This window comes from Gymnodraco acuticeps, unplaced genomic scaffold, assembly GCF_902827175.1.
Source record: "Gymnodraco acuticeps unplaced genomic scaffold, fGymAcu1.1, whole genome shotgun sequence".
Taxonomy (NCBI): domain Eukaryota; kingdom Metazoa; phylum Chordata; class Actinopteri; order Perciformes; family Bathydraconidae; genus Gymnodraco; species Gymnodraco acuticeps.
This window is the reverse complement of record NW_022992308.1, coordinates 464,829-489,464: the sequence shown is the minus strand read 5'-3', so window position 1 is coordinate 489,464 and position 24,636 is coordinate 464,829. Positions and strand designations below refer to the sequence as shown.

The 24,636-nt window shown below is 39.8% G+C and overlaps 1 protein-coding gene across 10 annotated transcripts in view; it reads left to right on the top strand.

Moving 5' to 3' along the window:
- The first annotated feature begins 11,278 nt into the window (after positions 1-11,278).
- diaph2 (diaphanous-related formin 2) overlaps positions 11,279-24,636 on the top strand; it is a 402,550-nt gene continuing 389,192 nt past the window's right edge. For 6 of the 10 annotated variants that reach the window (XM_034208121.1, XM_034208120.1, XM_034208122.1 and 3 more), the window contains exons 1-2: positions 11,279-11,338; positions 11,980-12,367. In XM_034208121.1, the coding sequence (XP_034064012.1) occupies positions 12,284-12,367 (84 nt within the window). In that variant the 5' untranslated portion in view covers positions 11,279-11,338; positions 11,980-12,283. The other 4 variants (XM_034208115.1, XM_034208118.1, XM_034208117.1 and 1 more) reach the window with 4 other exon arrangements.

Sequence of the window (24,636 nt, the reverse complement as noted above, 5' to 3'; positions counted from 1 at the left end):
TCATTGAGATTGCTAAATTAATGATTTTGTCCAAATCGCGTAAGGCATTGTTTAGAGATGATTATATATACAGTTTTATATCCAACCACTAGATGTCTCTGTTGATTAACCCCTGGTCTGTTGCCGTGCGTTTGGCTGTTGGTATGGATCACACAACTTCCATAACAGCAGATGGTGCTGATCATCTTGACTCATATCATATTTATTTTTCTTTCTTACTCTTTGTAAAATAACACCCTCCAGATAAATAAACATTACAATCGACCGTACATGTTGGCTCAATGCAATTATTCCAAATTAAACAAAATAAGATGTGGGTAGGCTTACAGTATTAACCCGCAGTTAAGTTGAAATAATTCAGGTATGCACTCTCATGTGTCGCCCTTGAGGTAGACTAATATAAAGCACAAACAGACAGTAGCGTATATATTCCTCAGTCGTAGTTCTTCAAATGCCTTAATAACAACATGGATTATTTTGTCTTCATCTTGTTCCAAGACAATTAGTCAGTAACTCATGAAAGCACTTCATCTTGATGAGGTATTCCATTGAAATGAGAAAAATCATACTCGGTGTTGTCCCCACTCTGTAGGAGATTGTTATGAGATCTATGATATATCTCACAGTGTTCGCTTTCCCCCTGCCTGATTAAAGGCAGGAGAGACAGTGATCACTGATAATTGCACATACAGTATCACACCCCTCTGCAGGGGTGAAATACTCCCCCTTTACTCGCTTTTTCTCAATCTCTCTCTCTTACTCTCCCTTGATCTCCTCAGTTTATGTGAAAATGCAACCAAACATCCGAGCATAATGAAATATTATATTGGGTGCCATGGTTGACTGATGGCCTCTTTAAAGGAAGTACAGTACATGCTATCTTGCACTGAAAGAGATAGTGAATCATCCTTTGTGGTATCAATTTTAATAAGAGATGTAAAGGTCTTCTTTTTCTGAAAGGCATAGTTTTTCCCCTGTCAGATTTAGCCTGTAAGAATGTCAGGTCACAGTATTTTATAACAGTGCATTGTTTGCCTAGAAGGACCACGACATGCTAGCAGAGCCAACTAGAACTGTATTTTTTAAATGGAGCAGCGGTAAATGACTGCAGATAGGGGCTGAGCTCCACTCGCACTGTAAGATCAGATAGCGGGTGCATTGTCTGAAAACAACTGTTGTATACACACATGTACTGTAGTCCCACAGGACCATGCAGACCTGCTAACACATAATTGTACTGTTTGTACCCAGGAAGTGTAGTGAATGTACGGAGGAAACTGGCAGTGGTGGTGATATGAATAGGGGGGTGTTGGAGAGTTGATAACAACATAATAAAGATTTGATCCATGTAGACATTGTTATTTCTGGATATTTCGTGTTCTGTCAATGAGACATTGAGTGAATGATTACTCTACTTGAGCTTCTCTGTTAATAAGTGGTAAGTTGGCTCCTTAATTCTTGTTAGGTTGCATAACGTTTGGGTGTAGAAACTCTTGCTCATAATGCTGACAATACAAAGATGGAATACTGTCTATTATTTAACATGAATCTGAACTACGGATATATTAAATTAGTGTTTTATGTAAGTATGCAACACAATCTGTTCACTTATGTTCTGTAATTAAACTTGTGTATACTTGTTTTTCAAAGCAATTTGATCTGCCTCTGTTGCTTTACAGTAACACACTATGTTGTGAGAAAGACGGAAAATTGTGGGAAAACGGGGGATCATTATTCAGCTAGGCAGTGGAAACCCTTTTTAAATGACACTACACATCATCTTGTCAACTTAAAAAAAATATATAGGCAACATGGTACCTGGTTATTGATTATCATTATTGTTATAATTCTCTGTCTTAAAAGGCATTGTTAAAAAAGCGTTTTTTAAAGTATAAAGTAAGACGAAATATCAGGATTTACTTGTACTGACTTTCACGTGACTTTAATTTAAAAGGACAAATGTTCCTGGATGTTCAGGGTAAACATTGAAAAGATTACTGTAAGCTAAGGGATCTCCAACAAGCATTTCAGATGAGTGTTTGCAGCCTCCATTGTGTTTTTCCTCCGCAAATCTATGACAGACTAATAGGGCTTCCCACCAGGGAATTCTGCTCATGTTTCCTGTCCCGGAGCTGCCCTCTTCCTCTCTCAGTGAAAACCCACAGCCTGCTGCTTCTCTCCTACGGAGAAACATAGGTGGGGTCTGCTGCAACTCTGTTTGAACATCCAAAAATAGACCACATCATTGCACCTAATCTGTTACATTTGGCAAAACATGGGCAGAGGGTGGTGTTCTGCAATTACTTACCTTACCCACCAACCATTAAAAAAAAGATTCCAGCTGGCATTGGAACAGTTCCAGTGGAGCTATTTTCTATTAAAAGTCTGCCCTTTAGTTCATTTAACTAACAAAACATTCCCAAACGAAAAGCTTAGTTATTTTTTATTGAGATTTAGCCTACACTGGTCTCTGAATGAGCTCGAATGGGAATTGTAGAGATTCTTGTTGCTTAATTTGATTGTCCTTTTCTTCTGTATGTCTTCATTCTTTATCAAGAAGATTGCTCTGAATCCACCCACCCACCTAAGGCTTGTTTTTTTACCTTCTAACAATGCTGTCTAAAAAAACATGGTTTGCTAATGGCCAAGCTGCTGGTAACCTTGTAAGCCAAAGCTCAGAACGTTGTTCTTCTTTCCCAAAGGCTGAGAGAAAGCAATTTTTCAACTTTCAACATCAACTGTGATCTTCATATTGCAATTCAAAAGATTAAGGAACATCGTTCATAGTTAATAAAAGCCAGTCAAAACTCCATCTACAAATATAACCTTAAAAATATATTGCACTTTCCTCAAAGCTCAATTTTTAGAAGATCCAGTGTTTCAGACGAGACCCTTGTTCCCCTCCTTCGCTAAAATGCCTGAAGCATTAGTGAAACATCATTTACTATGTGTCCTTGGTTGAACCTTTCATTGACTCCTTCACATTTTACCAAAAATATACTGTAGCTTTCACCTACAATAGCTAGCCTCAAGTGTTGGTTAACAAACTATACCCTCCTTATGCAGGATGAGGCTGGTTGTTTTCTCTCTCAACTCTTCAGGTAAGACATTCCTTTGCTTGGAGAATTCTGAAGGTTAATCTCAGCCGTGACCCTGGCATGCCACTGTTTGTGCGTTGGCTCTCCACTCCTTCCCATTGAGTTCAAGCTAGATGTTTAGCCACACTGCTAGGACAGGCTCTGTAGGTTATTGAGAGCTGTGTACAGGTGGATTAAGCTGAAACAGTTTACTTTACTGCAACAACAGCCTGGGTTGTTTCCTGAAAAGACCACATTGTGTTTGGTCCCAGCTGCTCCAACTCCCCTGCATATCCATTGGTAATTATTGAGAGACCACTCTTGGGATAGACATGTTTGCTGTTTTATTTGTAGATTAAGTTTAATCTCTGGAATGATCTTTCCAAAGTTCTTGTGTTTGAAACCAACAAGTTGATAGCATTCAATTCTGCTGGTAAGACAGAAACGAACAGAGACACTCTGCACCGTCACGACACTCAAGACATTTGTGGATTTGACAGCTACCTTCCGAATGACTGACAGCTTCTTAATTTGCCTCGAGGATGGGGGTCATGTGAGGGGCACATCCTTTTAGAATTGATTTTACATACCTCCTGGCACCATGAGTTCTCTGTCCTTGGGTACTTCAAATGACACTGTATCAGACGGTTTGTGCTGTTGCTACCTAGGGAGAAACTGGCTAGCTTTATATCTTTCTACAGATTCATGTTTCTGCTACACAGTACTAAACTACTTTCACCCCTTAGCCTAGTGAGCATTCCTAATGTTATTTTGGTCACATAGTGCTTAACCACCAACTCTAGTTTAGTGTTGACTGCATGGCTTGTACTTTCATCACCCGTGGTCATGTGTAACGAACGTGTGCAAATATCCATTAGCAAAAACACCCTCTGATTGCATTCAGGATTGATGGAACAATACATATCTGATATACGTTTGTTATCTAATTCAATGTATTAAATTCATTTTTGGGTTAAGTGAACAGTAACTTTGAACACATTTGTGCATACTAAATACATTTTTTTTATAAAGAAATTGCTTTAAAAATAACAACTTTGGTAACATTTATTTGTTCGTATATTTTTGTTTCCTGAATTAATATTGGGAATTAAGAGAGATTGAACAGTGATGAAAAGATAAAGAAATTGTTGAAACACCCCCTTACAGAAGTTGATCTACAGTCGTTGCTAGTTATAAAAATGGAATGCAGTTTGATTAAAAAAAATAAAGAAAATGTAATCTGCTATGTGTTCATCTTGTTCTGTCTACTTGTTATACTTAATTTCTCCCAAACCATACAGTCCAGAACGTGCTCTTTACTCAAGAGTCACTTTCAACAATAACCTGAGGAAGGAAGTACTAATGAATATGTATTTCATATTCCAGGAAATCAACCTTACCCTCAGAGTATTGAACAGTATGGCTATTTAGAATTTATAACGTGAAGAAGAATATGTTAAATATCAATCACTGGTAGACTTGGGTCATGCTGGTCCTGGATGAAGCGCCCACAATGTGACTTCCATAAACCCCAGAAGGGAAACACTGTTCCAAGGCCTGTGTTTGTGTGCACTACATACTGCTCTATGCCGTGTGTGTACGTTATTGTATTGCTTTTTCTATTCTCAGGTGCTTCCAGTTTCAGATGAGTGCACTTATATTCCAGCTCAAGTATTATCTTTGTACTCATTCTCTGCTGCATAACCTTTTACAGGCATCTTGACATTGCTACTTTTGCAAAGCACTCAAAACTAATAAAAATAGGTATTACATTCCACCTAAATGTATATATATATTTCAAAATGATGTATACTTGTAAATGCCATCTTACATTGTGTGGGATGTATTTTGTTCTACTTGGACTTTAGAATTATATACTATTAGAAATATATTCAAATTGTAATACTTTCACCCCGTGGGATATTACTACCATTTTGAACTTCCTTCTATTATTATCAAAATCTCCTAATATCTTATTGAGAGTTTTTTTATTGTAGCGTTAATGTGGTTAAGCTGATTACAAATTGCAAAGGTTCTTATCGAGTCCTAGCTTTTATTCATACAGTATTATGTATTCAAACATTAGTTCTGACTTTACACCCAGTGTATCGGCCAGTAGAGCATATAAAGGCTAAGTGCCTTGGTCTAGGGAACATAGCCACCAGCTTTCAGAATGAGTGGAGAGTTGTGTGGAGCAGCAGTGTGCATACCAAGCACGGTCATGCAAATGGTATACAATAGTAAGAAAAGCAACAATGCTAATCCTCTAAAGTTCATATTTATTCACATTGTCCGATCTCACTACTAAACACAAATAGTTGTTAGGCATTTTTGACTAACTCAAGGGTACGGTCTGTGCTTGTAAAGATACTTTCTTTGAGCTTGTCTGTGTATGAAAGATGTTATTTATTTTTTATTTTCTACCAAGTCACTTTTCATGGTTTCTGATTAATTGCGTCATTTTTGAATTGGGTGGCATTTCTAATATATATTTTCTGTCATCTTGGGATTCCAGATTTCTCTGCAACAATTACAACCTGCCTGAATTAGCATTTTAATTACAAGGTTATTTTGGCAATAATGTTGAACATTGAACAGTTTTTAATTAAGGAGACTTCAGAAAATATTCCTAAAATTAATGACCGGAGTTATTCTCAGGAACATAACTTCTCCCTAACAATGAATTTAAAATGGGGGCTTGATCAGTCATGTGTAAAATGTCCAACTAAATGAAATTTTAAAAAGTACAAGCCCCCTACAGGGACCATAAAAGTAAACATGGATACCCCACAACAATTGATAATACAAAAGACTTGCTATCTTCTGTTCTCTAGCATTCGACAGACAGAAGAGTGCCCATTGTCAGGCAAATTATCATACGGATGTTACCTATTATAGTTAATATGTCTATACTTCCCACCTACCGTTTCAATACTGTTATGTTATCATGCTTTGATTGGCTGTTCCCCTTCCCATCTTTAATTTTGTCTTGTCTTTTGTTTGATTCAGGTTCCGATTTCTTTAGCACCCATTGGTGCAGGGTTATCTGGCCTTCCAGCTGGAAATAGAATGATTCTGTTAAATGCTTTAACTCTTCATTAAATAACACAACTTTGGTATACACTTGTAGATTTGTTCATTCCTTACCAGAAGGGGAGTAAGTGTGGAATTTCCACCACAAGTAATAACCAGTATTTTAATTAATTCTATTTTACATACTAAGCAGAACTATTACAAGGTTCTGCATAATTGTGTTGCTCCCCTGTAAGCAATCACAGTGTAATATCTGTCCGCAACCTGTTAAAGGAAACTGCATTTGCTGCTTGGCTTGAACAATATGTCTTTCTTATGGTGAAGCCGATTGCGGATGGAGAGTCAAGTTGTTTACTGCATGGTTTGTGCACATTAATTACCATCCACTTATCCCTGTTTAAACTGAACATCCTGACCCCAAAGGGACACATCTGGAGCATCAAGTTGTGCTTCTGTTTGTTCATCTTGTAATATTGCAGTTGAATGTTCAGCGGTGTGTCATTCATTATTGTATTTGAATTTCACAGTAGGATATTCTGTTCTGGTAGTAGGTGTCCTTACTAATGTCAGGAATGGACAAAAAAATCAACACCTGACACATCTGTGAGCAACAGGCTATGCATAAATTAAAACTTGATATTAGGACATGTGTTTAACATCTGGGAAATGAATATACCTTGAGCAAGTCATAAAGTAACCTTCAAAAACACAAAGAAGCTGATAGCAAAGCACTGATGATTTTTTGTTTTTGGGTTAGACTTTACTGCCAACTGAAACATGCTGAAGGGCCTGGATTGCTACCAGCATAACGGGAAAGGGATGAGGTGTGTGTGCACATACTCTGGACAGTGCACACACACATCACCCATGACAAAGCATGTAAGTTTGACGAAGAAGTGGTGTTCTACTTAATGTAATGGCAATTTTAATGTTTCAATGTCCTATATCCTTTTGCCATTACTTCACAGGAGGGTTTAGAGTAATCCTGACGCAGACACAAACAGATGAATTTCCGGTCTTTTGCTGCAGTTTAGAATGATGTTTTATTGCTTTACATACCAAGGTTTAAGTATACTGTGTCAATAGTTGTGGTATGAGCATCTGCCGGGGCTTTATGAGGAGGCGTGTGGTGCAGTGGAGGGAGCCTTGGTGTTGGGAACAGGGGGTCACAGGTTCAAACCCCACTGCAGTCAGGATGTCGTTGTGTCCCTGGGCAAGACACTTCACCCCAAATTGCTCCTGTGGGGATTGCCCACAGTATTGAGTATGTAAGTCGCTTTGGATAAAAGCGTCTAACAAGTGACATGTAATGTGTTCCTTTTGTCAGTAATTTAAATTGATGCTTCTTTAAAAAAGTCAGATAATAATATATTGTTTCATTTTCAGAACTGAAACATTTTCAAGTAGGGGTTTACTGCTGTATGAAAGCTCTTTAAAAATACTTATCCTTCTGTTTTTTGATGAGTGATAGCAATGATACTTTAGAAAATTCCCTTTTTCAGCCTGTCATCTGTCCCTACAATATGTCGCTCATAAATGCTAAAGTAATAATGTAACATTTCCCATTTTAAGTTCAGCAAGAAGTTTCTCATTTTCATAATGGCGTTTTTAACCGAAACAAAAAATACTTTCTTATCATCCATTTATTCCAAATTCCTTGATTTATATCTCCATGATTTGTTATCGTCACAGTCAGATAGTGTAAGTGCAAACAGCAGTGAGTTGTTAGAGGTCAGGCCAAGGTCTCCGTGCTTGACCTCATACTTAGGCTTACATAAAAATGTTCGCTCAGAGTTTATACTTTATTTGCATAACATTGAGCAGTGACACGGTCCTCTCAGAAGCATCTTTGTGTTTGTGTCTCAGTGATCTCACAAGAGCATGTTTCAGGTGCCCTTTCAAAAGCACACTCATGTAACTTGCTTCCATGGTAACAGGTAAATGTATACACTTATCTCCCTACAGTTTTCAATGAAAACACATTTGAATTAGTTTGTTAGTTGAGGCTAAATTAAAATGTTGGAGTCCTTGTACGCGTGTACTGTCCTTGTAATCTGTTTCTGTATTTAAGTTATTTATAAATAAACAGTTAAGAAAAAGAGTGATATTGGAAAAGTGGAAACTCCGCATCCAGGACTCTCTACCTGAAATATCTAGGAATTATTTCAAAACTACATGATAAAAAAATCACTCAATTTAATACTAATTGATATACTAATATTCATCCGAAGTCCCTTCATATACAGAGCGAACAAAGTAGAGCAGAACATGCAGAGACTGTTCCTAACAAGATCAAATCTATACAAGCAATATGTCTAGCTAGCCTTGATAGAGTAACTAAGTAGAGTTTTCCCTACTTTTTTATTGAGTTCTGCAAGGCTGGGGAAGAGTGTGGTGCTGCATTTGAGTACAGTGGGGGGTCAATGAATAATTTACAACTCATTTCACTTTCATCTCTCAGTTCTAAACACGGTGCTCTTTGACGTCGCTGCCTATGATGACCTCATATCAGTCTTGCCATACTGTAAAAGGAGAGGATTGGCTCTGAACACGGTGCTCTTTGACGTCGCTGCCTATGATGACCTCATATCAGTCTTGCCATACTGTAAAAGGAGAGGATTGGCTCTGAACAAGTGCAAAACATGCTGGGAGTTCAGTCGGGACCTTTTGGCTCAAACTCTAAATAGGATGTGAAAAGTAAATATAGAAAAATGTTCACAGAAATAAATTATGAAATAATTGCTGGAGTCAAACAACCCCATTAATACTGATTTTACTAGAGTGCACATTTGGTTGAATATCAACAGGGAGTTATGGATCTTACCATCTTCAACCAAAAGCTCACATATTATGATAGTATTAGATTTGTAGTTTCTTGGCAAAGTTTAACTAGTGCAGTAGTGAAACTGACACCAATTGAAATGCATTCAACAAAATACTTTGACAAATAAGTATTCAGACCTTATTTTTGTCATTGTGTTTCTACTTTTTCACGGCCATGGTGAGTCTTGTCGGAATGGCCAATGACCCTTGGGAAAATGACATCCCATTTCTAAACAGCTGCATGAATTTAATTATACAGTAGAGCTACAGTGGATTTTGACTGCAGTGTATAGTAGCTACCCAGAAAAGAGAAACAGCATTACCAACCTTAATCAAACATCGGTTACAGTTGGATACACTTGGATAAACAATAGTTAACACTGCATATGTTATATATGACTTACAGAATCAGTGGCTGCTTTGCTGCCATATGCTATTTCTCTGTCATTTTATTTTGTATTGATCTATTTAGAAAAGTCAATTCTACCTCAATTGAACACTTTTATACTGGGGATTATGGTCATGATTATTTTAGATTCATCAATTTGAAAAACATGAATTTTTGTGGGGATGCAACAAACTAGTAGTAATAGTAATAGTTCTGCTTAGTGCATGTTTCTTAGGACTAAAATACTGGTTATTACTTGTGGTGGGAATTACACACTTCATCACCTTCTGGTAAGAAATGAACACATCTACAAGTTTAAACCAAAGTTGTGTTATTTAATGAAGGGTTTAAGCATTTAACTCTAACAAATGCTTTGTTGCAGTTTCTTGCAACAGATCCAATAGGCTCAACCAAATGGTGGATGACATTAGTCCAACAGATGGGAAACTGAATGACCTAATTACATTTTTGAATCTGCTTACAAGCAGCTGGACTCATCCATAATATAGAGAGAAAACTGAAAAACTGAAAATGAAATGTTTCCCATGTTTTTAAAGAGAATGTTTACTGGAAATTATTATAATTTATTTTAACTTGAAGGCGATCAGACAGAATCAGTACCACATCAAGTGTGGGTATACTATTTAAAGTCAATTTCAGTGTTTTATTACATTCTTAGTCTGTATAGGATATTACTATGCCAGTAATATGTTACCATCTCAAAGCGTAACTACTGTTCTGAAAAAAAAAAACTACTTACAGAACATTCTTAAACTCTTCAGGGAAATGATCTTAATAGGGGTAGAGTGCATTAGTTACAGTTGGAAACTTGCACATGGTGGTCACATGCCACACAATGACATGTGAGCAAGAGTCAGCAGTCTTGTTTACTGAAGAGAGCTCCCAGCACTTTGGTCATGTTGTGGTTAGATCACCATTGTGTTTGTTCCCATAATTAAGATACATATCACTTTGGTTCTAGTGTTTGGTTTTCTTCATTGGGGAAGTGAGATTTGTGAAAGAGAAGGAAATGTTGCAAGTGTGAATGTATGACAGTAACTGGATGTGAGATCTTGATATGTTTTTACTAGGCCACTGTGGAATAGTAGTAGGTAAACATTGGCAAGAAGATGAATAAAATAAACATGCTTTATTGTCAGAATCATCATTGTGGATTTGGATATGTGGTATTAAGGGTGTCATCACATCTCTCTGTGATCAGGTGAAAGAGAACTTCCTTTTAGTGTCATGAAATCAAATTAATCAAAATGACTTGTGCTGTGTTACTGGATACATTATCTATAGGCAGTAGACAAACCAAGCCCATTTTCCAACAAGAGAGAAGATTTGTATTTTTTGTTTGTTTGAATACTTGTTTGACAACAGCACAATATATGTAAGGGTTTTTATTATCAAGCACATTGATAGATTATCGTTCAAACAATGATTTAGATTTTCTTATTCAACCTTTATTTAAAGAATACCCATTGAGACTAAGATATTTTTTATCAATGTATAAAAAGATTGTTATCAACCACCATCTACTATCATATCACACATTTACGTGTTAAAAACCCATACATACAAACAATACATAGTCACACGTTTAAGCCTAAATATGCTTAAGGATTATACCAAAACACACCCAGTCGGACAATATTGTGGACACTATTATGTAACTGGGTTGCAACAAAACAATAACCCAAGCTGTTATTATCTGACACATAGACATAGAAGGGTGTGTCATTCACGCCCGCAGTCCTATCCGCGGCCCCCCTTTCATAATAATCACAGATCTATTCTTACAAATGACTGAGTCCCATCCGCTTGCTGTGAGATCAGACTGACCCTTACGTCACAGCAGGCTCCTCCCCTTGGACGCCACGCCGACCTTATGACTGTCAGCAAATCTGACCAATAGAAACTGAAATCCCCACGTCTGACGTATCTCGTGGGCCAATCACAACGCGGGTGGGCGGAATCACCGTGGGCCTGGCTTTCATGCTTGGTTGCGAAGGTAAGCTCTGGATGGGTTTTTGTGAGTTTTATTTCACATTTAGGTTATTATTCATTCTGTAAGTTATATCCTAGTGCTGCATGTGCTTGTGTATTATTGATTCTGATACAATTAATTATGTTCGGCGGTTAACGGTCGTCCATTTAGCCTGCCTGGCTAAAGTGTACATCACTGTAAAGTATCCCAATCAGAGAGAACAACGGTGATTTCCCCTATTATAACAATTGTTCTTTGATTCTGATTAATGACTGTATTGTCAGCTCTATAACAGCCTTGTCAGTGAACGTAGACATCTGTCAGAGAATCCGGGCTGCCTTGAAACCTTTTTTTGTCAGTTACTACTTTGTTATTGCTGAGTTACACGGTTTAAGTTGGCTTTCTCTAACAATTAACACCTGTTTTCAAACAAAGGGATCTGTCTGTAAGTGTAAAAATGCATTGGTTTTTAATTTAGCCTAGCTCCCTATAGCTACCTCTACATATTGTTTACATCTGTTTTACCGATCACAGTATACCGGCTTCACTGTCTGCAAACTGCATACTAAAAAGGCTGCTGAGGCAAACATTTGTTCAAGTTAACGCCCAAGTCATTAATAAACTAATTATCTAATGTTAACATAATATTGTGTTCTTCTGTATAGAGCCATCACCGCTGTGAGAACTGACTTACTGCCTAGCTGAGGAGACATCAGGACGGATACCATATCCTACCACACAGGTCTCTTCTTCTCCAAGCAGCCCCCTCGCCTGTTGGATACTGTTCAGGAACTTTTTGAAACCGGTCAACATTATACTTTTAAAAAACTTTTTTAAACGGAATGGATTTTTGAAAAGACCTAACCTGGATGGTTTGCTGTCTTGTTAAAAGCCTGCTGTTGGAGTTTGCCAAGTTTTGAGGAGGTTGCATCAAGTCTTTTTGGAGGGGAACTAACTGAAAGCCGAAATATGGATCAAGCCAGCGGCGGGGAGGACCCGAATAAACCCTCTAAAAAGAAGTCCAACGAGGACGAGGGTAAAAACAAAAAGCTGGTAGGTGTTCATGGCTCGTTGCTGTTGTATGGAAGAAGTGTGCAGTGAACTGTCACATCCTGTATTCCCACAAGCAAGGGTTAACTTCTCCCTCAGCTTTAGTGAGCCTGAGAAAGTTGCACTACTCCATGGTAGCAAAACGTTTGCATTTTTACCTCAGGTTATAACGGCTTTGTTGGGCACATTGCACTGAAAATGTAGGCTTTTAACATACAATTGTATAATGTTAAAGTCAAATCAAACCAGGCCAAGTTGATACTTAACTCGAGTAAATATAGTAAAGACCATGTTGTCAATGCAGCACATCTCTATTTTAATGCAGGATGAGGCTCAAATAGTTATTGATGTGTTGTTATTGCTTTTTAATGTAGCTGAATACAGAGAGGCTAATAGCTGTGAGAGTTCAGCTAAAGAGATATTGTTACATTGAGTGCTTTACTTTTCAAAGCACTCAGTGCATCATGTGATTATCCTCGTCAATACATCTCCTGAAAGTTCTCTGAAGAGCATTCTTGTTGTGACAGTTGGGCTACAAAGTGTTTTTTTAATATTATGCAAAGTTCAGTTACAAAATGACTCATTGCAAAGCAGGATATCTACGTGGTTTGGGGTGTTTCATGAACTGCGAGAGTGTGTGTGATTGATAAAACCTATCCTCAGTCAGACTGAACTGTTTTATCAGCTCAATTATGACAGTCCCAGGAGGACATTATCTATTAGATAACAAGTGACCAACTATGTCGCCAACATTCAAGTCAGTTTGGCTTCTCTTTTGGCTTGAAGTAGTTTAATAGTTCATGTGGAGTAAGGATTGTGCTTATTAAGAAAGTAAGCTACCCTGAGTCTGCTTTATGGGAGCTGAGATGTCATTAAGCTATTCCTGCATGCTATTGCCTGGAAATGAGATCAAGAATTGAGGTTGTCGTGGTAATAGTCGAAGTGGATTGTGTTTAAAGTCTGGATCAATAGCTTCTAATCACACCCTTTGCAGTACTTGTTTAAACAGTGTCTCTTTCTTTAAGAGCAAGCGCCTTATTTGGTGAACTTTAGCCGCTTTGCATTCTCTGTCTTAGGTGGAATGTAAACCTGTAAATCTCTGTCACATGTATGTCAATGCTTACACACTGTCATCAGCTGTAGAAAGCACTGGTGGAAATTTACAGTTTCCCTTACCACAGACAATACACTTTGCCTGCTTTTGATTATTGTTTCTGCTTTTCAACGTTTGTCAGCGTGGAAAGCTTGGCTGCTGTTGAACTTCCTAAAATATCTCTCTGCAGCCGTCAACTGACTCAAAGTAGTGTTTTAAAACGGCTTTATATTCTGCCATCTACTTTTCTATTGAGTTGTTTCTACTTTTACAGAAAGTGACAAATGAGCCAAGTTGGACAGATTGCACACACAAGGGCTGCCTGCTAATTACTTCACCAACACCTCACTTATGTAGGTGGTGTTTCTCTGGTATAAAACCAGTCCTAAAACTGTGACAAATGGAGTCTAACACAACTGCTGTGTTTCAGATTGGGTAAACACTCCCACACTTAATCACTGGTTGTGTTCAGCAAAGTAAAGGTGAGGGAAAGTGTGACCATAACAACTGCCGGACAGGAAATCCCAGAATGGACTGAAATGACATGTTCTCCCAGAACTACCTAAAGGGTGTTGTCTTGAGTATCAACAACCTGCAACTCTTGAATATCCTGCCTCCCAAGTTAAAAACATGTTTGCAAGGGAATCTAGATGACGTAAGCTTTTCAGCAAATCACTAGTGAAAAGTCTCTGTGAGATCACTTCTTTTTGTTCCTTAAAGTGGTCTCAGGGCCCTGTTGCTCAATCCTCCAGGCAGAGCAGTCCGAAGCAAAGGAAGCCTGAACTGTGGCAGCTGCAAACATCTCAGCACTTAGTTTGGGGGAGGAAGTAATCATTCATCCCTGGGTGTAGCCATGATCTGTTCTCTTTTTTTTGTCCCCACTCATAGCTAACCCAATGTAAACTGTAGCTCCACGTTTGTCTGCATGTATGTACTTGAAGGTACTTGAACATGTAATCACTGAAACAGGAACTTAAAATCTGCTCAGAAATGAACATTTATCAGATGATTATCTCATCTCTTACTCATTCTTTCTCATGGTTAGACACTTAACATTACTAATGTTACTTCTACATTAATATTTACAGTTTTTACCATATATGGGGCTAATCTTACATCACTGACATGCAGTGTAGGCTTCGTGGATTTGTTCCAGACATGCGCTAATGTCCATCATGAGCTGGATCAAAGTAGACGTTGTCACTGTCTTTTCACACTAGGAGCTGATGAAAAGTACACTTACTATTCGCATGGCTAAGAAGCAAAGTCGCCGACACTGGCACAGTTTGGTCTCAGCAAAGTCAAATCAGGCTTTAGAGGAGAAACACTGAAAGCTGTACGTTTGTTTAACAAGTCACTGGGTAGGATTACATCACAGCAGTTGCATTCGGGCTTTCGGCCCAGAATGTAGATACTCAACAACACAGACAAGGACATTAGAATATGTGTTGTTTGTCTACTCTGTGATGATGTCCTTTTTGTGATACTGTAGAAAACATCACATCCATAAAAGGCAGTTGGAATGAGGTCATATTAAAGGAATTCAGAGGAGCAGGTTTGACAGAAAAGGATAAATGTTATCTTTCTGCGTACCAGAGTAAAAGATGACCTCACACAGAACAGCATATATATTTGTGGACTTCACATCGCACACTTTATAAGTACAAGCTTATTTTAAACCTTCAATTGCAACTTAGAAAACAGTCATTTATTTTGTGCCCTTATAGAGTGCCACAGTGACGCATCCTAAAACCCGGAAGTATGTCAGCATTTTACCACTTCCGGTTCCTTCGACAAAAAGCAATGCAATTTCTCCATAGGATTTTGGAAAATAGCTCGAAATAAGGTCTGTGGTTGACACAAATTGAAGAGACAGATCACGTTTTGTTCAGCCGGATAATATCCACATGTCTACCCTACTTTTATAATTTCGATAGATTCGATAGATTTATGATTCAAAATCCTATGGAGAAATTGCATTGTTTTTTGTCAAAGGAATCGGAAGGAGTTTACTTCCGGGTTTTAGGATGCGTCACTGTGGCACTCTATTCATAAAGACATTTGAATTCAAAGTGAAGTAATTCTCTCTTTACCAGAAAACTTAAACATGACTCCTTTATGATGTAAGAAGGAATGATAATGTTTAACGACTTTGCTGTAATTTTAGAGGAACAGTTGTAGTATAGTAGCAGTTAGGGCTGTGCGATTATGGCAAAAATCATAATCACGATTATTTGGGTCAATAATTGATATCACGATTATTTTTACGATTATTCATTGACCATTTATTGAACTTTAAAACAAATAATATTTTACCAATAAACAAGATCAACAAATATGTTGGAGCGCACTTCCAAAACCATACTAAACATATATTATTAATATGATAAATAAAAATAAATTAGACCAAAATAAATTAAATCAAATATGATGCAGTGCACTGTCACAACCTACTGAAAACTCCTTAACATATAGCCAACATTTTGGTAAAACATATTCAACATATTCCACTCAGTTAAACGTTGAAGGCTGGCCAACCGTCAAGGTCCAGAAGTAACAGGAAATAAATGTTGAACTACAATTTAAGACCAAATAGAAATGTTTAGGCCACCATGGCAAATGCTGGTAGGGCTGCTCGTGTCATCTCTTAAAGATTTTTTGCAAGAAACACCAGGCTGTTTACATGGTCTAGTTTCAGAGATGAGCGCAGGCAGGTGACAATATTGCCACCTGTACTGAAGACCCTCAGCCACGCCCCGACACATGGGGTGACGCCGGCCAATCACAAAGCTTTGATGCATTCAAGTGCATTATTCTGGCACAGGAAGATTATGTTACAGGACATAAAACAGAATATTGTTGTTCTATTTTTAGACACATCTCGCGATCGACTGGTTGGGCACCCCTGGGCTAGACCATAGGTCTGTTGTGGTAGCAAAGTAGTCAGCTGAAGCCACATCTCTCTCAACTTCCCCACGGCATTTGTCATATAGTGCAGGCAGCGCAGACCTGCTGAAATAATACCGAGACGGCATCGCGTAACGCTTGTCCAACGTGTTGACAAGTTGCTTAAAGCCCTGGTTGCTAACAGTGCTAACTGGGCACATATCTTTAGCGATGTGAAATGTAATGGCACCTGTAATATCTCTGTGTCTCTGCGAGCTCGTCGCGTAGGCCGTTGCTCTGTACAATGCGTCCTGAATCGATGACTGTGATGATGTGGTGGATGAAGTCGAGCGGGCATCTGCTTTTTGTTGTATTACTGCCCGGTCGTATTGCACTTTGTGGTTGTATTTCAGATGATTAAAGATATTGGTTGTGTTAGCGTGTGGTGCCAACACAACCTGGTAACAAATCCTGCACTGTACTTTGTTTTGCTCCACGTCGGACTCCTGAAAGCCAAAGTACTTGCAAATAGTGGAAATAGTTTGACCCTTCTTTTTAACGAGTTGCTGCTCTTGTTCTGACATCTTCGCTCGCGCTGAACCCTCACAACACATGTCACTCCCACGTGGCCGAGTGGGCTTTTAGGGAGGGGCGAAAGCGCACCCAGCAAAAATAATCGTATTTTGTCAATTATGCTGTTTTCATAATCGTCGCAAGCCATAATCGTAATCGCGATTAAAATACGATTAATTGCACAGCCCTAGTAGCAGTAATATAAGAGTATATGAAACAATCCACTCAGCAGATATTTGTCATACATCAGAGATGTTCATGCTCGAGCACACATTATATTTAACAAAGGCTTTAGTTGCACAAAGTATGTAGAATCGTGAAGCTGTTCAAGAAACAATGCTTTGTTTTAAGTAATACATTTTTGTTTATTAAATACGTAATTTGTTACTACAAGGCATAAGTACCAGTACTTTTCATCTGCATTGTGTTTGGTAGGTATTTTCATCCTGTAATGTAATCAGTCAGTTAACAGACTGATTCATGTTAGTTTACAGGCTGTTCTTGTCAGCTTTTACTTTTCTATTATCTAGATGAAAAGGAACAAGGGTGATCTGTATCTCAAAGGTCGTTTGTTGGTGTGTGAGTGTGAGTGGGAGGGAAACTGATTAGGGGTTAACTGCATAACAGATTACTTTCTACTCCTTTCCGCCATTATTCTACACATTTACTGCAAATAGGTTGAACAGTTAGTCAGCACCTTAGTTTATGAGTTCTGAATGAACATGCTTATCAAAATGTACAACTTGATTAGGATGATTGGTTGTAAACTTAGAACTAATTACCTAGTGTAATCAAACAATCTAATGTTTGCAGTACTGTACCCATTCTCACTTAACAAGCAAGTATTTTATTACTTTACTTATTAAGTGAGAAATATGATGAAAAAATATTTAGTAAACTATACAAAAATAACAACCCAAGGGAGTAAAATACCTCTGCTTTTACATCCTTGTTTAAACATAATTTTCATATTAGACAATTCAGAAAATGTGAATTTGTGGTAAAGAAAAACGTAAATATAACTAAAGCTAATATAGCAAGGCACAGGGGTCATATTCATGTGATTCCCTGTTAACACAGTATAGGAATTCTGGGCAATGATTAGACAAACTGGCCAACATTTCTGTTCAATAAAAGAAAGTGTTTGTATTTGGTCCTGTGGGAAGTAGGGGAATATGTGCTTAGTAAAATAACAACAAGATAATGAAAAGGACACACTTTTGCTTTGAACAAAACCTATAGGTATGCAAGTTGTGGTAGTCAGTACATATTCAGTAAATGTGCAATGCCATCAGCCATGCCATCTGTAGCTACTAGCTATGCTGCAGGCTTCTTTCTATTGTGTTAAAGAGGTAGGAGAGTTGCTGTGTTGAAATTTGTGTTGGCGTCAAAAGTGTCTGGTCTGGAGAGCGCAGGAGCATGCTACTTGTTAGCCACGAGCTACAGGAACAAGCCAAGTGCAGCTAATTATCATTGACGTTAGCCGACCCGTCTCCCAGCAACTATGATTTTTTTGGCTAGGGTAACCGTCAAACTGTGTGGAAATTGTTTAGCTTCAAGGCACGGGTGGATAAGATGTAACAGAGCTTTACTTCCAACAAAAACTGCTATTGTAGACCACCTATTTATACACTGGGTTCATAACTACAGTTGGGGGTATTGTTCCCACACGGACATGTTATGTGTTTACTATATGTTGTGTGCCCTCCTGACTTCTCTCTCTTCTTCCCGGACTGCAACCGGATAACATGACCTTAATTACTCTCTAATAAAGTACCCTTTTGCACCTTCATTGCACCGCCTCTGACTCCCTATCTCTCGGCACTACACTGGTGACCCTGACACGTCTCGAGAAGTTTCCGGGACGGACCCGAACACGGCAAAAAGAACGCACGTTTTTTTCTCGAAATGCGGGGGATTTTTTGGAATCGTCCGTGGCTGTCACCGGCACACGGACTGAGGCTCGGTGCGCGCCCCGCAGAAGAGCTGGGGACGTTGCTCGCCATTCCCGCATCAGCCTTCCATCCAACAGGGGGACGATGCACGACCTGCTGGGTCGACCAGCAAACGGATTGCTACCTCGTGGGCTTGTTTCTTCGGGGCGTGCGGCTGCACGTCCCGGCTGCGCTAGCTAACGGCGACTAGCAGCTAACCACGTTGGCTAACGACGGCTAGCAGATACCGTTGGCAGCCAGCTAGCGGCTAACGGCTACCTCATAACGGCTGTCGACATTCGTCGGTTAACATCTGACTGTTAATTTTTGTTTCCGGTGCTGGAGAGGAGGTTCGACCAGCCGGTTGACCTCGTGTGGACACTCTCACCTTTTCACCACCTCGACGGCGGTTCCAGACGCCACTCACATTTTCATCGGTGCCTAGGTGGCACACTCCTGGACCCCGTCTCGCCTCGACAGTTCCGGACGTCGCCCATGCTCCATCGACCCATGGGTGGCGCGCTCCGGGACCCTGTCTGGCCTCTCATATGTCCACGGCTCCTTCCTCCCGGGGAGACTGCTCCTGCCTTCCGGGGATACCTCGACGCCTGCCGAGGACTTTGTGCCCGCCGCCGCTGCACGTCTCCCTGCGGCCGGGTTGCGCTCCTTCCTCCCGGGAGACTGCTCCTGCCTTCCGGGGATACCTCGACGCCTGCCGAGGACTTCGTGCCCGCCGCCACTGCGCGTCTGCCTACGGCCAGGTTGCGCTCCTGCCTTCCGGGGATACCTCGACGCCTGCCGAGGACTTCGTGCCCGCCGCCGCTGTGCGTCTGTCTGCCTGCGGCCGGGTTAAGCTCCTTCCTCCCGGGGTGACTGCTCCTGCCTCCCTGGGATTCCGCTCCGTCCTTCCGGAGATTTCATGCCCGCTGCCGCTGTGCCTTCACCTGCAGCCGGGCAGCGCTCTTTCCTGCTGGGGACCACCGGGATGTTCACGACCATCCCCACGCACGGAGACCCAGCTTTCTACTTCTGGTGGATGTGTTCTTCATTCGCCACGACACCTACTGCGGCCCCCCTTACGACGGCCCGTTCCATGGCCCGGCCCTCACCTGCAACCTCACGCTCCTCAGCCCCTGTGGTGTTTCCTCCCGGACGCAAGGATTTTGCCATGTTTGAATTCTGGGGGGGCTTGTGTAGTGACCACCTATACTCTGGGTTCATAATTCATACATGGAACTACAGTTGGGGGTATTGTTCCAACACGGACATGTTACGTGTTTACTATATATGTTGTGTGCCCTCCTGACTTCTCTCTCTTCTTCCCGGACTGCAACCGGATAACATGACCTTAATTACCCTTTTGCACCTTCATTGCACCGCCTCTGACTCCCTATCTCTCGGCACTACACTATACAACTTTGTCTAACCACACCCTTATGATGACAAATAAGTTTGACAGGTTAGTAAACGCCACAATTTCAAACACTAAAACGTCAGTGTTAATGTTGACATACACTCGAAGCTAGCTACCATGTCCACTCATGGCCTCGGTATATCAACATTGACCACTTGGTGTTAATTAAATCCAAATTAAACATTTTAACCTCACATCGATGTTATCCTGTGTTGATAATTATCGAAGTGTTGTTACTTCGTTATGCTAATTTATAGTAACGTTAGCTTAATTCGTTGGCTTGACCTAGTAGATACATGATGTTTTTATGGCCCGTCATGCTTTGGTTTTGTTGGTCAAATGAAGTGCTTTCTAAAATTACATTGCGAACAGTCTTTAAAATAGGACAATGGGAAGCTGGCATAGTGTCAACATTGGCACATGTCCATCGTTTTCTGTCAGGTTTTATTTGAGAGTGTTTGCAGCTTGTAATTAACCCTTTTTAATTAATTAGGATTTAATAAATGTAATCGTGCGTGTCATTTAGTTGCTCATTAAAGTAATTAGGGTTTCAGTAATGAATGGACAGTTCAGCAGTCCCCCTGTAATGAGAGACCCTGGACATGGGAGGGTTTGGTGGAAAGGAAACACAATACGATTCATTCTGCATGCAGTTGATTTGTATGATTCGTCGTTAGTATTCAGTGTTTCCCCTAGGTTTACTGCTTTGGGGGGGGGGGGTTGTTGGGATATTTAATTTTTTTAAATCCTCTGGAGCAGAGAGAGGAGCTGTGGATTATTTGTATTGATTAATGCATCAGTGTTTCTTAGGGTCCAAAACACTAAACTCATAACTTAAAATGAAAGTATTTAGTTTATATAATAAAAGAGCACATGATCAATGTGAAAAGTGACAGTAGATAGATTGGTTGCAATTTGGTGCTATACATTTGTATTATTAAAAAAAAAAGCAGCACCCCTCCAAGACAATGGTAGGGGAAACACTGGTATTATGGAGTATTACAATGCTATAGATATGTATTGGTCTGGAATAACACTACTTGTCATTTTTCTCTGAATATTTCTGAAACACTTGAATGGCAGCTGAAATTCCAGTGTGACTTTTAATAAGATATTGTGACTGATTTAATATGTATCACTCAGCTCTGCTACCTATTAGGCCAGAGCTAGTGTAGTACATTTTTGTGTCTGAATTAAGGTTTTTTGTTAGGCAACAATACTGTCAACTTTCATGCTCTTGACAATTTTGACAGTATCACATTGTGAATCTTATTTACTATGCCTTACTTTGCCGCTGCCATCGGAAGTTGTGTCATTTGAAGCCTTTGAAACTTTGATACATGAGCTTTAGGCAAGCCTCAGGGATCATTTTAGGTAATGTCAGCATGTGGTTACAATTTGTTAGCTTGTTGCACACGGGGTTAACCTCAACAAGTTTGTTTCATGTACTCCAGGGTTTCCCACACATAGACTATACTTGGGCGGGCCGCCCAGGTATATTAACGGCCGCCCAAGTATATTTCGCGACCCATTTAGGTTTTTTTCTTTTCTTTTTTTTTTATAATTTTTTTTTTAATATATATATTTTGTATTCGTCCACGCCATCTGCGATCGATTAACTTGTAGACAATGATCCCTCGCTCCCTTGCTCTGATCTCGCCTCCTTCTGGCCTGTTAAGTGGCCTGCCTCACACAGGGTGACTGGCTGTCCACATGATGTGGCCTGCCGACATGGCCACTGTCATACAGATCATAAATCAAAACCCTTGATTGGTCTGTGTGTCATTCAAGCTCGGGAGAACCTCAGCTCAGGTGAGGTAAAGCACTCTCTGAGTGTTTAGATAGTTAACTTAGTCTAAGTTCTCAGTGGGTCTCAAATGGTGTGGTCACCATTTATGTAAACACATATTTCCATTTGAGAGGGTAGTGATTGGTCTAATCATATGGATAGTGAGGTGGGCTGAAGATCGGAAGGCTGTGAGTTCAAATCCCGCCAGGAACACCATCACTAGTGTGCCCTTGAGTAAGGCACTTAGCCCTTAGTTACTCCAGGGAGAATGTCCCTGTAATCGGTCATTATAAGTCGCTTTGGATAAAAGTGTCAGCTAAATGAAATGTGATGTGATTAGTAAAATATGCATGAATAAATAAATAAAAAGTTAACTAGGTGAAAAAAGGTAAGATACACTTTTAAAACTTGTTGAGAGAAAACTAGTCTTTGCTGCTGCCTCAAAGAGGAGCAGGGGGAGAGGAGGGAGACAGGAGAGGCTGATTCAGGAGCACAGACACACTCACAACTATAAATGAACCAAAAATAAATTAATAAACAAGTTTCAGTGTTTTTTTCATATTGGAAATGGTATGTTATTGGTTATGGCCATGATTTTATGATTATTGAAATGTATACAGTTCTGTTTAATATAGGTGTTTCCATAGATCTAGTCTCTTTATTTTCCCCTCAAAATGCACCAGATTGATGCATTTAACTCCAAAATAAAAAATAAAATCTTACCGGGGGGGCATGCCCCTGGACCCCCCTAGAGGATTTGAGGTCGACCCCCACTAAAAATCACATGGATAGGTTCCTAAATACATTAATAAATACATTTATTTTTTTAAATAGTAACCCATTTCCATATGTTCATGTGTGGGTAGTAGATTTAAACTATAGGGCTATCATTATGGGCCCTGCCTGTACCTGTTCGCTCTGCCATCGCGTGAAGGGTCTGCTAACAAGCGACCAACAGAAAGGTTAATGTTAATGTTGTTGCACGTCACCTCAACCCCCCCCCCCCCCCCCCCCCCCCCCCCCCCGCTACCACCACCCCCCAAAGTATATTTCAGATCTGTGGGAAACACTGGCGGTTAATGGACCAGCACCAGAGGCGTTCCCATACACACAGGCGTTGGAGCTGTTCTTCATGAAATCCCAGAAGGATGAAGTGCTCTGACAAACAGCGCCATCTTTGCGCAAAATGATTATACCGGAATGAAAAGTCAATAAATAAACTTTTTTTTTTCGCGCACCCCCCGCCCGCTGCCACCACCCGCCCGCTGCCACCACCCGCCCAAGTATATTTCATATCTGTGGGAAACACTGTACTCTTATCTGATATTTGTTTCCACTTTTCCACTATTTGTTGTTGAGTGAATATAACCGTGCTGTGTCAGGGAGACGTTTGAGAAGCGGCAGGAAACTGAACACATGTGAGCATTTTTATGGCATTCAGGAAGTAGGGGAGAGGAAGTGGTGAAGAATGCTTCCCTCCCAGTTTAAGAAAAAGACAGATCCAATGCTCTAATGTCCCACTCTGAGATGAGCCCTATTCATGTGCATCAGTGGGTTGGATCTAAGACTTATGTATGGGGATCTTGAGCATCATGCATTCCAGTCTTGTCTAACAATGAATGAATCCACTTTGGTCATAGTTGCATATAGTAATGTGATGATGCATGAGTGGTAGTCTGTGTTTTGACTGATCAAGTGCAGGATGAAGGGGAATCCCAGCTCTTTTACTTGTATGACATTGAAGGATTGCAATGGGGGGTGGTTTCTTTTGTTGATGAAAAGAGGTGTTTGTTATCACCATCATGCTTTCATTTATTATTTATCAGTGTTAAATGGACAGCTGTGTTCACACTTATTTTTAAATCATGCGAGATATTTGACAATGTGACATCTGCTGAGACACACAGTACATAATGTGTCAAAGAAGCATTTTCTTAGATTCAAGTCCCCATAGCAGTAGCCTTTATGGATGGATACAAATCGACATTATAGTAAAGTGTAATGATTAAGTTATAGTAATTGATTTGTCGAAAAAATGATGTTCATGTAATGTAGGACACTGTGGAAGAGCTCAATGCATATGCACGACTAACTGTCCGACAGCGGGGACTTAATTCACTGCCCGGTTAATATCAAACACTGTATATATTCCAAAGGTTAATGTCTAATGAAAAAGGTTTGACTCAGGGATATCATGTGTCATCCTATGTTAAAGGACACACAATTCAGTAATTGTTATGTATTATATCCCCGGAAAAAAACATACTGTATAGCGGCCACTCATTAGCAAACAGCCGGAGATACGAGGTCATAATGTCCCATTTTTTTAAGATTCAAAGGCTTTAATGTCATATGCACATAAGCTACAGTGTAGAAATGGCAATGAAATTCTGAGCTCCTCCAACAATGCAGCATATAATATAATAAATTACAAAAATACAAATAAAAGATAAGATAAGATAAGATGGACCTTTGTTAATCCCCGTGGGGAAATTCAGTGGTTTAAACAGCAACAGGGTAAGAGTGAAAAACGACAGCACAGATTCACACAAGATTAAAGATTAATACAATTAAAGATACAAT